Source organism: Salvelinus alpinus, chromosome 11 (assembly GCF_045679555.1).
Source record: "Salvelinus alpinus chromosome 11, SLU_Salpinus.1, whole genome shotgun sequence".
Taxonomy (NCBI): domain Eukaryota; kingdom Metazoa; phylum Chordata; class Actinopteri; order Salmoniformes; family Salmonidae; genus Salvelinus; species Salvelinus alpinus.
This window is the reverse complement of record NC_092096.1, coordinates 13,002,776-13,019,681: the sequence shown is the minus strand read 5'-3', so window position 1 is coordinate 13,019,681 and position 16,906 is coordinate 13,002,776. Positions and strand designations below refer to the sequence as shown.

The 16,906-nt window shown below is 41.9% G+C and overlaps 1 protein-coding gene, 1 long non-coding RNA gene and 1 other non-coding gene across 3 annotated transcripts in view; all 3 read left to right on the top strand.

The window, feature by feature from the left end:
• Nucleotides 1-3,142: 3,142 nt before the first annotated feature.
• On the top strand, nt 3,143-3,215 carry trnak-cuu (transfer RNA lysine (anticodon CUU)). Its single transcript has one exon. It is a non-coding gene; the product is annotated as a tRNA-Lys (tRNA).
• A 380-nt stretch (nt 3,216-3,595) lies between these two features.
• On the top strand, nt 3,596-7,933 carry LOC139533586 (uncharacterized). The gene is made up of 4 exons (XR_011666821.1): nt 3,596-3,717; nt 3,930-4,029; nt 7,633-7,710; nt 7,867-7,933. It is a non-coding gene; the product is annotated as an uncharacterized lncRNA (long non-coding RNA).
• Nucleotides 7,934-11,834: 3,901 nt separating this feature from the next.
• LOC139533585 (ras-related protein Rab-21) overlaps nt 11,835-16,906 on the top strand; it is a 55,226-nt gene continuing 50,154 nt past the window's right edge. Inside the window, exon 1 of the mRNA XM_071331734.1 lies at nt 11,835-12,199. Within this exon, the coding sequence (XP_071187835.1) occupies nt 12,059-12,199 (141 nt within the window). The 5' untranslated portion in view covers nt 11,835-12,058. The remainder of the gene's footprint in view (nt 12,200-16,906) is intronic.

Sequence of the window (16,906 nt, the reverse complement as noted above, 5' to 3'; positions counted from 1 at the left end):
GAGAAGGGAAGGGGTGAGAGAAGCCTACACCCTACAGTAGAGAAGGGAAGGGGTGAGAGAAGCCTACACCCTACACTAGAGAAGGGATGGGGTGAGAGAAGCCTACACCCTACACTAGAGAAGGGATGGGGTGAGAGAAGCCTACACCCTACACTAGAGAAGGGATGGGGTGAGAGAAGCCTACACCCTACACTAGAGAAGGGAAGGGGAAGGAGTGAGAGAAGCCTACACCCTACACTAGAGAAGGGAAGGGGTGAGAGAAGCCTACACCCTACACTAGAGAAGGGATGGGGAAGGAGTGAGAGAAGCCTACACCCTACACTAGAGAAGGGATGGGGAAGGAGTGAGAGAAGCCTACACCCTACACTAGAGAAGGGATGGGGTGAGAGAAGCCTACACCCTACACTAGAGAAGGGAAGGGGTGAGAGAAGCCTACACCCTACACTAGAGAAGGGAAGGGGTGAGAGAAGCCTACACCCTACACTAGAGAAAGGGTGAGAGAAGCCTACACCCTACACTAGAGAAGGGATGGGGTGAGAGAAGCCTACACCCTACACTAGAGAAGGGAAGGGGTGAGAGAAGCCTACACCCTACACTAGAGAAAGGGTGAGAGAAGCCTACACCCTACACTAGAGAAGGGAAGGGGTGAGAGAAGCCTACACCCTACACTAGAGAAGGGAAGGGGTGAGAGAAGCCTACACCCTACACTAGAGAAGGGATGGGGTGAGAGAAGGGAAGGGGTGAGAGAAGCCTACACCCTACACTAGAGAAGGGAAGGGGTGAGAGAAGCCTACACCCTACAGTAGAGAAGGGATGGGGTGAGAGAAGCCTACACCCTACACTAGAGAAGGGATGGGGTGAGAGAAGCCTACACCCTACACTAGAGAAGGGAAGGGGTGAGAGAAGCCTACACCCTACAGTAGAGAAGGGATGGGGTGAGAGAAGCCTACACCCTACACTAGAGAAGGGATGGGGTGAGAGAAGCCTACACCCTACACTAGAGAAGGGAAGGGGTGAGAGAAGCCTACACCCTACACTAGAGAAGGGAAGGGGTGAGAGAAGCCTACACCCTACAGTAGAGAAGGGAAGGGGTGAGAGAAGCCTACACCCTACACTAGAGAAGGGATGGGGTGAGAGAAGCCTACACCCTACACTAGAGAAGGGATGGGGTGAGAGAAGCCTACACCCTACACTAGAGAAGGGATGGGGTGAGAGAAGCCTACACCCTACACTAGAGAAGGGAAGGGGAAGGAGTGAGAGAAGCCTACACCCTACACTAGAGAAGGGAAGGGGTGAGAGAAGCCTACACCCTACACTAGAGAAGGGATGGGGAAGGAGTGAGAGAAGCCTACACCCTACACTAGAGAAGGGATGGGGTGAGAGAAGCCTACACCCTACACTAGAGAAGGGATGGGGTGAGAGAAGCCTACACCCTACACTAGAGAAGGGATGGGGTGAGAGAAGCCTACACCCTACACTAGAGAAGGGAAGGGGAAGGAGTGAGAGAAGCCTACACCCTACAGTAGAGAAGGGAAGGGGTGAGAGAAGCCTACACCCTACACTAGAGAAGGGATGGGGTGAGAGAAGCCTACACCCTACACTAGAGAAGGGATGGGGTGAGAGAAGCCTACACCCTACACTAGAGAAGGGATGGGGTGAGAGAAGCCTACACCCTACACTAGAGAAGGGAAGGGGAAGGAGTGAGAGAAGCCTACACCCTACACTAGAGAAGGGAAGGGGTGAGAGAAGCCTACACCCTACACTAGAGAAGGGATGGGGAAGGAGTGAGAGAAGCCTACACCCTACACTAGAGAAGGGATGGGGAAGGAGTGAGAGAAGCCTACACCCTACACTAGAGAAGGGATGGGGTGAGAGAAGCCTACACCCTACACTAGAGAAGGGAAGGGGTGAGAGAAGCCTACACCCTACACTAGAGAAGGGAAGGGGTGAGAGAAGCCTACACCCTACACTAGAGAAAGGGTGAGAGAAGCCTACACCCTACACTAGAGAAGGGATGGGGTGAGAGAAGCCTACACCCTACACTAGAGAAGGGAAGGGGTGAGAGAAGCCTACACCCTACACTAGAGAAAGGGTGAGAGAAGCCTACACCCTACACTAGAGAAGGGAAGGGGTGAGAGAAGCCTACACCCTACACTAGAGAAGGGAAGGGGTGAGAGAAGCCTACACCCTACACTAGAGAAGGGATGGGGTGAGAGAAGGGAAGGGGTGAGAGAAGCCTACACCCTACACTAGAGAAGGGAAGGGGTGAGAGAAGCCTACACCCTACACTAGAGAAGGGATGGGGTGAGAGAAGCCTACACCCTATACTAGAGAAGGGAAGGGGTGAGAGAAGCCTACACCCTACACTAGAGAAGGGATGGGGTGAGAGAAGCCTACACCCTACACTAGAGAAGGGATGGGGTGAGAGAAGCCTACACCCTACACTGGAGAAGGGATGGGGTGAGAGAAGGGAAGGGGTGAGAGAAGCCTACACCCTACACTAGAGAAGGGGTGGGGTGAGAGAAGGGAAGGGGTGAGAGAAGCCTACACCCTACACTAGAGAAGGGGTGGGGTGAGAGAAAGAAGGGACAGTGTTATGTCGCCAGCCCCCCAAACATAACACTGTCCTATAATATAAGTGGATGAACTCCTTTATGAATGTGGTTTGTAATGGTTGTTTTGATAAAGTGTCGGCATCCTGTGGTAAGTGATTCATTGATGCTGTAAAGCAATTAGCGTTGGAATAAATACTTAATGGATTTTTTGCCTTATTGCATCATATGAATGTTGAGAGGGCAACATTACCAGGGATGATTACCCTTTCTAGGACCATGACCTGAGTACATATTACACCAGCAGCTGATCTATAATCAGGGCCTGTATTCACAAAACCTTTTAGAGTAACAGTGCTGATATATGATCAGTTTTACGTTTAGATTTATATTGAATAAGATGACATGGACAGGAGGAACCTGATTCTAGATCAGCACTCCTACTCAGACGCTTTGTGAACGCAGTGGTGAACACGCCGTGTAATTACATCAGTCTTGGAGCGAGTTCTGTGTGAATTCCAAGAGGGCTGGAAGGGGGCAGGGTTCGCGCCTCATGGTTTGTAAAGGGGGAGTTTCCTTATGTTACGCAAGCCCGGCTAGCTCAGTCGGTAGAGCATGAGACTCTTAATCTCAGGGTCGTGGGTTCGAGCCCCACGTTGGGCGCATACCTTTTGAAAGATCGCTTTAATCCTTCTCAATAAATAATATACGAAGAAGTTCTTAGTTTGAACAAAAATGTTGATATTCTCTGTACACTTGAAGTCTGGTGCTGTGTGTTTGATATATAGAAAAAGTGCCTGTTCCTCCTGCACACAATGCTGAAGAATAGGGCTATCTACTTTTGAAAATGGCTTTTATGTGTTTGACAATAATTAAAAGTATTCGACTTGGAGTTTATTTCCCCCCCATAAAAATCACAACGTACACTGAGAAAATAAATTATGAAGTATGTCAAAACATGTTTTCTGAGAGGGTGGGGTTTGTTATGCTTGTGCCGTGGCAACTACCAATGAGAGGAGCGTATTTGAAAACGTCATGGAGCACCACTTTCGAAATGTCCTATTTGACATGAACTCAGCTGATCGTTACTAAACTAACTGGATCTCAAGCCTTGACTACTTTTTCCTGCTGCTTGACTGTGGCTAATAACATTTTTAAAAAGAAGGTGGGTTCTTAACGACTACAATTAAAATGTACTTGGTATAATCAATGACATAATTTCAACGATTAACAGTTCGTATTAGTAACAATATTACATGCAGCAACGCTACAGCGTACGTTATTGTATGCAAGTTACAACAATGTTTACATAATTGGCTATGGATACAATGTATCAAAACACTAAACTGTCGCTAATGTCATGATGGCTTTCTGCAGGGAAAATGAGCTCTGGAAAAGCACTGCAGTCGGTGTCTCCTCACAACAATCAACAGCCGCCGACACCAAGCCTGGCGAAAAGAAAGACAATTCAAGAGAAGTAAGTTGTGAAAGTAGGAATGATTGTTAGATTAATGCATGTTAAACCTACAGTTTTTATACAGTATCATTTATGCAATGTGTATTACAATAGTGGCTTGTCGCCTTCCTTCCCGCCCGAGAGCCCCTCAGTGGAGGTGTCATAATACCCATAAAACCTAGCGGTCAAGCAGGGAAATGGTTCCAATCGAGGGATTTGAAAAACACTCAAATAAGGGCTGTGTTTTGTGTAGGTTTACCCTGGCGTGACATTTTGATAACCATGTAAGTCTCTCGCGGACATGGTGATTTCTCAATATATACTGCTCTATATACTGTGTGATTTGAAAATGTTATTTAGCGTCAAAGTGGACATCGTGCAAGACTACAAATCTCTGCAAGCTCCAGGACATTATCTCTAGCTGGCACCTTTGCAAACAGGTGCATTTAAAGACATTTAGCCAATTTATTCATTACTACGTTTAGTTAGTTAATCCAGAGATTCTTACCTTTGCCTCGATTCGACTGTCTCGTCCAGAACATGGCATTTGTAGTTCTTTATGATAGCCACATTAGCAGCCAATTGGCATTTCATTTGTTGGGGGTAAATACAGGCAAATATGTTGATAAGAAGTCACCTTGTCCCGAGAGACTTGTTATCAAAACGTCAAGCCAGGGTAAGCCTACATGAAACACAGCCCTTATTGTACGTGTTTCTAAAATCCCCTATGAGGAGAAATGAATGGTGAAAAACCATTTAGAACCATTTCCCTGTTGGACCGCTAGGTATTATGATTCATACTGTGGTACTCTATTTTTGGGGTGGAGACATGAGCATCTCATATACAGATTTGTCTCCCCTCCTCAATTCAATTTAGAGAGGAAAATCTGTCTTCCTCCAGCAGGTGGTGTTTTTTTCTGCCCACCAAGTAAGGAGTTTGTATGGAGTGTTGAATTTGTTCAACCAAAAAATAATTCCACCAATCCAAAGCAAGGACAGGCGGGAGCTAGACAGTCCGCCGTGCCGCTTTGTGGACAACAACTCCCGTTAGAGCGGCGAGACGTGTATCTTGCCAGTATATACATTATCTTCATTTCAATTCACCCACTGGGGTATAATAAGCTCTCCCCTTGGCAAATAGTTCTGGTTACCATGTGAGAGATGACTTATAACCCACGGGAGAGTGCCCCTAGTCAGGGTCATGGCTAGAAGGGATTCAGCTTTACTCAAATTAATATAAAAATATATTTATTAGCATTTTAGCTAACCGTAACCCTTTTCTTAACCTAATTATCCTAACCTGCTACTGTAATTATCCTTTAACTACCCTGCTGTGTAAGTTCTCCTAACTTGCTACGAAAAAGTAAAACCTGACGTTAATTTGACAAAAGTTGGAATCCCTTCTAGCTAGTCAAAGCCAGAGGGTTGTTTTTTTTAAATCTTCACATTTTCAAACGGTCAATTTATATTTTCCAACGGGGCTGTACATTTGGGTGAGTTTTTTTTTTCTCGCCTGAGTAGCCTCGTTTCACTGCCAAAAATAAAATGAAACCATCTAATGTTCAGCGGAATAACAACACAATGTCAAATACATGTAGCCTAGTCAAATGATGAACATCAATCACATTGACCGTTACTCTCTGGCGGGAATTCCACTAAAGGTCCGTATGTAGCCAAACGTAGCTGCTGCTCATTCCCTTTGTTCGATAAATGGTTTTTAAAAAGTAAGCCCCCGCCCTATGGGACTCCCGATTACGGCTGGTTGTGATACAGCCCGGGATCAAACCAGGGTCTGTAGTGACGCCTCTGGCACTGAGATGCAGTGCCTCAGACCGCTGCGCCACTCGGGAGGCCATCTATACACACATAGTCTAAGTTCAAATACACCCAAGCTGCGTTAATTGTATGGTAATATACTTTTTATGAATTTTAAATCCGATCTAATTAAATGATGGACAGTTTTCATTGATCCAAGAAGTGATCTTGTGTGAAAACCCCTATGGAGGAATGTTGGTGTGCTGCCTGTAAACTAGTGGTATGTTATATATTTTATTTTTTAAGGGGGTAGATCAGCTTTAGTATTGTAAAGCTGTAATGTAATTGTTCTGCATAATTTCCAATCCCCCATATATTTTGTTTGTAGATATAAATACACATGCATACATACCAATACATATACAGTACCAGTCAAAAGTTTAGATACACCTATTAATTCCAGGGTTCTTCTTTATTTTTCTACATTGTAGAAAAACTATGAAATAACACACATGGTATCATGTAGTAACCAAAAAAAGAGTTAAATAAATCAAAATATATTTGAGATTCTTCAAAGTAGCCACCCTTTGTCTTACGTTTTCCAGCTTCCACTTGCCTCTTCCATTTTTGCGATAGTGCTGTAATTAGTTGGTTGTAATTTTGGGTAGAGCAGACATTTCCATGTGTCTGTGTTAGCTGCATGTGTGACAACTCCACCAGTTCTATTTATGATATCATTTACAAAGATTATATATTTTAATTTTTATCAACAATATTTTTATTTATTTTTTATCAATTACTATATTTGAGTTTAACCACTATTTGTTGTACTGTTTGTTCTGTCTGGTGGATTAAACTGAAATTGCAACCAATTTTCTACGGCTTGTTTTAAAAATAACGATATTTTGGAGATGATTTCGTTTTCAAATAATCAGAAGTGAGGTTGTAATATGAATAAAGGGGGAAAAAGCCATTCTTGAACATGAGGTGAGACATTCTTAAAACTTCGGCAGACCGAGTGAGAGGGTCGTCACACCCTGGATTTCTAAACCCTTAATATTATTGTTGGATCTGATTTTTAACAACTAACATTTCAATGGCAATAATAAATAGATATGCTGATAGTGGACAACCTTGTTTTACTTCTCTTGACAGTTTTTAAAAAATTCTGAGAAGTAGCCATTATTTACTATTTTACACCTAGGGTTACTATACATAACTTTAACCCATTTTATAAAAGATTCTCAAAAATTGAAATAATCCAGGCATTTGTATATAAACTTCAGTTGTACTTTATTAAAGGCCTCTTCAAAGTCGGCTATGAAAATCAGGCCTGGTTTCCCAGATTTTTCATAGTGTTCTATTGTTTCCAGTACTTGTCTTTATATTATCTCCAATGTATTGTCCGTGTAAAAAAAAAAAATGTTTGATTAGGATGAATAATATCCGGCAATACCTTTTTAATTCTATGCGCTAAGCATTTTGCTTGATTTTTTGCGTCACAACACTGAAGTGTAAGAGGCCTCCAATTTTTTTTAAATGGACTGGATCTTTATATTTACCACATGGCTCCTGTTTCAATAATAATGAAATCAGACCTTGTTGAGTATCTGATACCATGTGTATATAGAAGTGGTTAAAACATGCTAATAATGGTCCTCTGAGTATATCAAAAAAGGTTTGGTATACCTCCACTGGGAAAACTCAAGGGCGGGATGGCATACCAGACTTAAAGGCTTTAATTGCATCAAGAAGTACCTCATCTGTAATTTGGCATTCACTAGTTGGATGATTGCTTGATATATTCTCTTGCTCTCTTTCTTGCGCTACTCTCACTCTCTTTCTCTATTGCCTTGTGTGGCAATGTAGGTCTGCAATAAGGAGTCCAACAGACAATGTGATGTCCCCATGTACAAGACAGCTCATGAAGAAAGCTATCAAGGACATGTAAGTATAATTAAAATGTCTCTGTCAGACAAATGTTATTTGTTTTTGTTTCATTTGACTGACATTTGGAGTATGTGGAATTGACTAAATTTCTGTAACTGGAGCAGGCTGTGTAATCTAAATGCCATTTTTACATTTGTTTATTCTTGATTCCAGACCGTCATCTCCCAGACCCAGACGGGAAGCAAAAGAGAACACTGCAAATAAATGAATTACCTTTTTATGTACAGTGTGATGTCTTTACGGTATTCCTCTCTCTGCTACGATGGTCAGATCAATCAATCATTGACACTTTCCTGACATTATACTGTCTTAAGATGTTCTTACTAACCAAGCTGCTCACACTTTATTGATCCATTATGCAATATGGTGTATATGGGGGGGGTATATTCTACATTAATATGGTGTATATGGGGGGAGGGGGTTATATTCTTCATTAATATGGTGTATATGGGGGGGTTTATATTCTTCATTAATATGGTGTATATGGGGGGGGGGGGGGTATATTCTTCATTAATATGGTGTATATGGGGGGGTTTATATTCTTCATTAATATGGTGTATATGGGGGGGGGGTATATTCTTCATTAATATGGTGTATATGGGGGGGGGGTTATATTCTTCATTAATATGGTGTATATGGGGGGGGGGGTTATATTCTTCATTAATATGGTGTATATGGGGGGGGGGGGTTATATTCTTCATTAATATGGTGTATATGGGGGGGGGGGTTATATTCTTCATTAATATGGTGTAAATGGGGGGGGGGTATATTCTTCATTAATATGGTGTATATGGGGGGGTTTATATTCTGCATTAATATGGTGTATATGGGGGGGTTTATATTCTTCATTAATATGGTGTATATGGGGGGGGGGGTATATTCTTCATTAATATGGTGTATATGGGGGGGGGGTTTATATTCTTCATTAATATGGTGTATATGGGGGGGGGTTATATTCTTCATTAATATGGTGTATATGGGGGGGGGGTATATTCTTCATTAATATGGTGTATATGGGGGGGGGGGGTTATATTCTTCATTAATATGGTGTATTTTGGGGGGGGGTTATATTCTTCATTAATATGGTGTATATGGGGGGGGGGGGTTATATTCTTCATTAATATGGTGTATTTTGGGGGGGGGTTATATTCTTCATTAATATGGTGTATATGGGGGGGGGGGTTATATTCTTCATTAATATGGTGTATATGGGGGGGGGGGGTTATATTCTTCATTAATATGGTGTATATGGGGGGGGGGTTATATTCTTCATTAATATGGTGTATTTTGGGGGGGGGTTATATTCTTCATTAATATGGTGTATATGGGGGGGGGGTTATATTCTTCATTAATATGGTGTATATGGGGGGGGGGGGGGGGGGTATATTCTTCATTAATATGGTGTATATATGGGGGGGGGGTTATATTCTTCATTAATATGGTGTATATGGGGGGGGGGGTTATATTCTTCATTAATATGGTGTATTTTGGGGGGGGGTTATATTCTTCATTAATATGGTGTATATGGGGGAGGGTTATATTCTTCATTAATATGGTGTATTTTGGGGGGGGGGGTTATATTCTTCATTAATATGGTGTATATGGGGGGGGGGGTTATATTCTTCATTAATATGGTGTATATGGGGGGGGGGGTATATTCTTCATTAATATGGTGTATATGGGGGGGGGGTTATATTTTTCATTAATATGGTGTATATGGGGGGGGTATATTCTTCATTAATATGGTGTATATGGGGGGGGGTATATTCTTCATTAATATGGTGTATTTGGGGGGGGGTTATATTCTTCATTAATATGGTGTATATGGGGGGGGGGGTATATTCTTCATTAATATGGTGTATATGGGGGGGGGGGTTATATTCTTCATTAATATGGTGTATATGGGGGGGTTATATTCTTCATTAATATGGTGTATATGGGGGGGGGGTATATTCTTCATTAATATGGTGTATATGGGGGGGGTTTATATTCTTCATTAATATGGTGTATATGGGGGGGGTTTATATTCTTCATTAATATGGTGTATATGGGGGGGTTTATATTCTTCATTAATATGGTGTATATGGGGGGGGTTATATTCTTCATTAATATGGTGTATATGGGGGGGTTTATATTCTTCATTAATATGGTGTATATGGGGGGGGTTTATATTCTTCATCTAAATCGCACTGTTTGTGTTTTTCTTGTGAATGTTTAATGCTATTTGCACTTTAGAGGACATATGCTGTTTATTGTACACTGCTTTAAGTGGTGGGGGTGTTATCTCAAACAAGTGTTCTGTATGTATGCCCTTTGCACAGGTTGACTTCCATGGTTTAAAAACATTAAGTAGACTACTTTATATTCTGTTTGTACATTGGCTTTATGTTGCTCAGTTTTCAATATGTAACTAGCAAAAAAAGGACTTGGCTCACTGCTTTCAATAAACATATTTGATATGGAGGAGATCACTTGTGTGACTGAGTCATCAGGCATGTATGACAATTCCTGTCTTACGTTTGTTTTTTCCATTGAAGGTGATATTCAAGAGGTTTGTTGTGACCGTAACTAGTGTTGGATAAGGCTGTAGTGAAGCTCTGTTTGGTTTGATATGTCCTAGAGATCATTTCAATACCAATTTGACCAGAAGTCCCACCAGCGCGTTGCGACTCACATGAGACCCTGAACAAGGCCGGTGAGCCGCTCGTCGTTGGTGTGCTTAATTTTTTTTGCTATGCGATAGCTGCTAAAAGAATGGTGTTTTAACTTTTCCACAACAGTGCCTTAGATTTTTTGAAGTATGATCGTTATCTAGTTAAGATTAGGGTAGACATTGTAATAAATATCATTTATTATAACACAAGCATATTTGCTAATACATTGTTATAACTAACTTCTTTCCAAACAGGGTTTCTCACAAACTCATAGCAGATACGGAGACCCACACAAACCCAGAGACAGATGGCTGACACAGGCCTTTTCATAAAGACTGATAAGAAAAGGGGTGCCTGGTACTGCATATCACAGAAACTGAGACACACACATACCCAAGGACAGAGGGCTGACGTAAACCTTTCATAAACACAGATAAGACAGGAACATCTACGCACACACAAAAACTCCTCTTCAGTCTGAACATTTTACAGAGACACACAGAAATGTCAAAATAGGAACATCTACGCACACACCTAATCTCCTGTTTTAGCTGAACATTTCTGAAGACAAAGAACTCTACTCAGAGCCAATGGGACAGTGATACTGGCCTGAAGGAGACCTCGCCCAACTCATCAGAACCAACCAGAGGACCAGAACTTCCAGACTCAACCTACTTTCTGTACTGTATAAAATGTATATGCACTCTGTTATCTGGGCTTCTTTCAGAGAGTTCCATTTGAGCTTGATGAAAGGGTCCGTGCACGCTATTTCAGATATTTTTACCTCTGAATAAATTGCTTTTAATTAAACCTAATCCACCCTGTCCAGAGTCTCTACTTCGTCTCAGTTCTCCAGTAAATTTCTTTTATCAACAACATTCAGAAAATGACCCCTACGTCTCTAGTAGAAGTTTGAACAAAAAAAGCATACTTCTTTCTGAAACGAAGATTCAAAGCTTCGCTCACTGTGTGTATGTACAGCATGGGGGATTTCCGCATCTTGTTCTGGGAGCCTTTCAATAATTATGATATTTTGATGTGAAAATAAGTAGATTTGTCAGAAATGCATTAATAAAATAGCACTGCCATATGGCTCAGAGGAGAAATAGATTCCTCATGATTTATGTGTGACAAATTATTCTCACTTGGGAGGGTCTTGCAGTGATAATGATCCTGGTAAACCAACCAACCACAGTAATGATAACCTATCATTATACAATCAAAACAATATTCTGTTTTTAGGAGTTATTATACTGACTACTGGGCTTCTTACTTTTAGTCTTTCAAACTGTCTTATTTTGTTTACAGTTTTTCTAAATGTCCTAATTTCTGTATTCTTTACTCTAACATATAATATTATGATTGATGATCCATTGGGAAAATAGACTGAGCCTCTGTTCAGCTCCAGCACTTTCGGTTGTTGCTGTCCAGTTCATCATATGATCCCATAGCATGACGTAGAAGAGACGCCATTAGTAGTGGTTGAGAGGGGAGAGCAGAGCGAACCAGCGAGCTTAGGGTGGGGGAAATCAGTTTGGTCTACAAGAGCTGGGCGAGTGAGATTTGTTCCTATTCTGATTCGTAGGGGATTCGTGTCCTCGACTTCTTGATTTCGATTTGAGACATCTAATGTGATTAGAGGGAGATACTTCGACTGTGCTACTTATATTCCTAATCATATTTATTTCACCATGGCGGCTGGCGGCGGAGCAGGCAACAAAACCTACTCTTTCAAGGTGGTTTTGTTGGGAGAGGGCTGTGTTGGCAAGACATCGCTCGTGTTGCGGTATTGTGAAAATAAATTCAACGACAAACACATCACCACACTTCAGGTACGTTGATTACGTGGCTAACTGGATGTGTGATTCAATCTTGTCCAGACTCCAAAGGGTTAAATGTGCTATGTAGAAAATAGAAAAGGCGAGCTAGCTAACGTTATCCTAGCTGCTAGTGATAGCCTGTCACTAACACCACCAGTCATTCATCTGTGTCGCAGCTAGCTAACGTTAGCTAGTTTTTGGCAGTCCACTACAAGTCACTGCAACCTGTTCAACATGCTTATTTAGGGTGTTTACCAAGACGGCTAGCTAGTTAACAATTCTGATAACGATAATGTATTCTAATAACGATAAGCTAGCCAACTAAATTGATTAACGCCCGATAGCTATTGTAGTAAGCTAGCTTTTATAGTAGCCAACTGTCACAGCTTTAAAAATAAGCGATCTAAAAGCTTTATCTCAACTATACATTGGTGCTATTCATCATGAAACAAGTGTTCTTCAACGTGAATGTGGTAGAGGTGAATTTGCCCCAATGAACAGGAAGTAGCCCACTCACAGAGTAACCAAAACAACAACAACCAGCACCCAGGTTTAACTTCCTGTCCAGTGGTCAGAAAGCTTCGCCAGCTGCCCCAAACGTGGCCCTGCAGGACACTTGACTGAACGGAACAAGGAATGAACTACTATGACATAGCATTTTTGCAGAGTAGAGAAAGGGCAAGTTTACTCCACACCTAAAATCGCATTGAGATGGACAACACAGACCGGATCTGTCAGTAAGCTCAGTGCTTCTCATAGCAGTAGGTTGCACAATATGTTGTTTTGCATTGCTGGACGTGATAAGGGTTCTAGGTGTTTCTAGTAGGCCTTTCCAGTGCTGTTGCCAAACGTATCTTCTTCTATGAATCAATACGATTGTGCTGCCACATAATCACACATTACTAGGGTATCAAATTCAATCCTCTACGATCACAGTTGCTGTCAAGCAGTCTTAACTAGTGTACTAAGCAATTTCTTTGTACTTTGCATTAATGCAAATAGTTAAACCTGTTGCTGACTCTCTGGAAAGTGTTCAACTGTAGCGAAGTTGGCTTACCGGTAGGTTAGTTATGAACTTAGAATGGCCTGTGTTTATTGCTCTCCTGAAAGAAGAGGCAGCATAACTCCTTGTCATTTCCTACCAGGACATCCCAAGAGGGTGTTTATTACTCAAGGCAATGATGAGAGGAGATGAATAGGAAGGTGGTTCACTGCTGCACTGCCAGTGGGCCTCGAGTCTTAGAGACTAGAGAAGTGGTCTTCTCGGATCCTGAAAATGAGCTCCAAACTGAATAGGATCTGTGAAATTCCCATCCGAGAAAGACAGGACGCAGTCATTTCTTCTTCTTCAAAATCAGTATTGGATCTGAGATGGACCAGTGTCTGTATCACATCCAAAAGATTAAAAATGACGTTTTATTTACGCAAAAGCAAGCAAAATATACTGAAAAATATAAACGCAACAATTTCAAAGATTTTAACGAGTTAAAGTTCATTTAAGTAATTTATTAGGTCCTTATCTATGGATTTCACATGACTGGGAATTAAATAATGCAACATCTTTGGTGGACATTCCTGCATGCCAGTAGCACATAACCTCAACTTGAGACATCTGTGGCATAACTACATATTTTAGTGGCCTTTTATTGTCCACAGCACAAGGTGAACTTGTGTAATTATCATGTTTAATCAGCTTCTTGATATGCCACACCTGTTAGCTGGATGGATTATTTTGGCAAAGCAGAAATGCTCACTAACAGGGATGGAAACAAATTTGAGAATCTTTTTGTGTGTATGGACATTTTCAGGGATCTTTTATTTCAACACTTTACACATTTTAGTTGTGTAGTTTTGACTTGTCTGGCAGTGAATGTTAATGTTGCACATTTATTTTTAGATGTATTTAAAATAATTTATTTGTTGTTTATTATTTTAATAAATGACATCCAGAATTTAAAATGTTGGGACAAGAAGGGATAGGGTGTGTGGTGGAGATGCACCTGCGTGTCTCTCTACAGAATGCGCTCTGTCTCCTGCTAATTCGTGCACATTCATTATTTAATTGTTTGAGTTTACACTTTTTAATGTCTATTTGTTTTAATATATTTTGCTTGAGCACGCATAAAGTACCTGGCCTGCGTGCAGATGTAGGCCTATAGGTCTAAAAGTTTCCATTTGGTGATGTCTGATAGTATTTCTCATTAACGCACCATAACTTGAGCTGCGCAGCTTCTGAGTATTTTTTTGTGTCACATTACGTCAATGCCTCCATTGCAAATAGTTCCTTACTGTATTCAAAAAATCTTTTCAACACTCCTTTTTGATAGGCCTAACCATCGTGCCTCGGTGTGAATTAGGATCATATTTCTGAAACCCATATTTCCACTGGAAACGGGTCATAAAATAGGCTACCTTAACACTTATCCTTTGCACAAATACAGCTGTCTGTCCTGAGCGCATCATTGGCATGGGAGACAGTGAGGGCCCAAGCGGCCCAGTTGAAACAATGTGGCAAGTTCCCTGTAGGGAGAGCTCAAGCCAGACAGAGACAGGCGGAGGATAGGGATTAATATATTGAAAGAACCTGAACCAACTCTGCCATGCGCAGCAAAAGTGATTTTAATCTGGATATTTTCTTCTTCAAATATAATTTCAGATTGAGTCGGCATTTCACATATTTTCACACAGATCCGAGTTCCTTCTCGGGGTAATGGGTTTCGGGTATATTTGTGAAGACCTCTAGACTAGAGTTTGCGCTCTACTGCACTGCCAGTGAGCTTTGAGTCTTCAAGCTCAGACACTCCGGTAGGATTGTCAAATGTTTCCTGGAGACAGTACTTGGCACCTCTGACTGTCGACACTCAATCTCTTTTGTGTTCACACAGCAACGACCTTGGAAGTCGTCAGCCACTCAGCCTTGTTAAAATACTCCAAACCAGAAGGTGGCAGTGGCATTGTTTGGCAATGCATATCCGTGCGTATTGCTTGTGGTCTAGATTCCAAGCTGTCTGCGCTAATGTTGCCATTTTTTTGTAGAAAGCCCTTGTTTATACTAGCCAGATGGCCACAGCTAGATAACTACCTAGCAAGATGACAAATAAACATTTTAATTCACTCTCCATAACATACTCCATAGCATATTTGCTAGCTGGCACAACATTGCTAGCAAGCTAAGGACACTGCACTAACTCGGCAGCTGTTTCATGGAAACTAGCTAGTCCATTGTGATTTAATTATGTCAACTAGCTACAGTGGTTAGCTGGCTTGGAGGAAGCATTTAGTGTTGTGTGTATTTAGGCTGTGTGATGGTAGCTAGCTATGTAGCATATGAAGTGTGATTGGCTCATCCTTGGCTGTATGGAGAAAATGGCCTCTTTTAGTTAACTTTTACATTTTACATGCTCTCTGATTGGCTCAAAGTCAACTTGTTGGCCACTGACGAGCATTGTGATAGGTTGGTCGCCACCGGGTCGGCACGCCACAGGTACTGCTTTTGTTCTAGCAGGAGAAGGACCCGCCTCCCACTGTGATAAGTACCTATCGGCAGTTACGGTGTATCAAACAGTTGTTTCAAGGCCTATTGCAATAGGCCTAGTTGTCAGGTGACCATTGTCTCTTGTCAGTAGTGCTGTTATTGTTTTGTTTACAGTAGTAGGCCTACATTATTATTGTGTGATGCCTAAGTAAACAGACTTTCAGTGCCAGCTCATTGACAGCAGTAGGGTAGGCTACAGTTTCCTCATGACGATGGTGCTCTAATCTCACACCCACTAAGCAAGGTAATTGTGGTTAAAAGGGCAGCTGTGATACCAACAGGCTGGTATCACACCCGTATTACTAATACCAATATAATCTCTCCGGGAGTTTGCCCTTGCTTGTGGACTCTCTCACAGGTGACTGGTAGGTCTCTCTTGTCAGTGCAAAGTGAATATTAGTCATTCTTTGCTGTCAATCCTTTGTGGTCAAAGTAAAAATGTGGTAAACCTGTCTTGAATGGCCAACTTGAAACTGCTATTTCCCAGCGAACATCATTTCAATATTTGGAAACCCCCCCTTTGAAACTACACTCTCAGGCATAAAACAGTTGTGACACTGCTTGTGTGTGAACCAACTATAATTTCCACCTTGGTCCTACTTTATTTCCTGTTCACTGTGTGGTCATTGCACAGTTTCCTGAGATACAATAGGCAGCAAGAGACTGTTATTCATTTATTAGACATTTTGCAGGATAAAATCTCTTCAGATGCATATTCTCATTTTCAAGAGTCCACATTCTCATTTACAGGGGCATAGTTACAGGGCAGAGGAGGGGGGGGATGAAGGAGCCAATTGGAAGTTGGGGATGATGGGGGCCCATGGGGGCGCATGATGGTATGAAGGCCAGATTTTAGCTAGGACACCGGGGGTTAACACCCCTAATCTTACCATAAGTGCCATGGGATCTTTAGTGACTACATAGTCAGGACACCCTTTTAACGTCCCATCTGAAAGACGACGCCCTTCACAGGGCAATGTCCCCAATCACTGCCCTGGGGCATTGGGATATCTTTTTTTTGTTTTTACACCAGAGGAAATAGTGCCTCCTACTGGCCCTCCAACACCACTTCCAGCAGCATCTGGTCTCCCATCCAGGGACCGACCAGGACCATCCCTGCTTAGCTCCAGAGGTGGGATGCTGCTGGCTTTTATACACAAAAAAAACTCAAACAATCCTTAGAA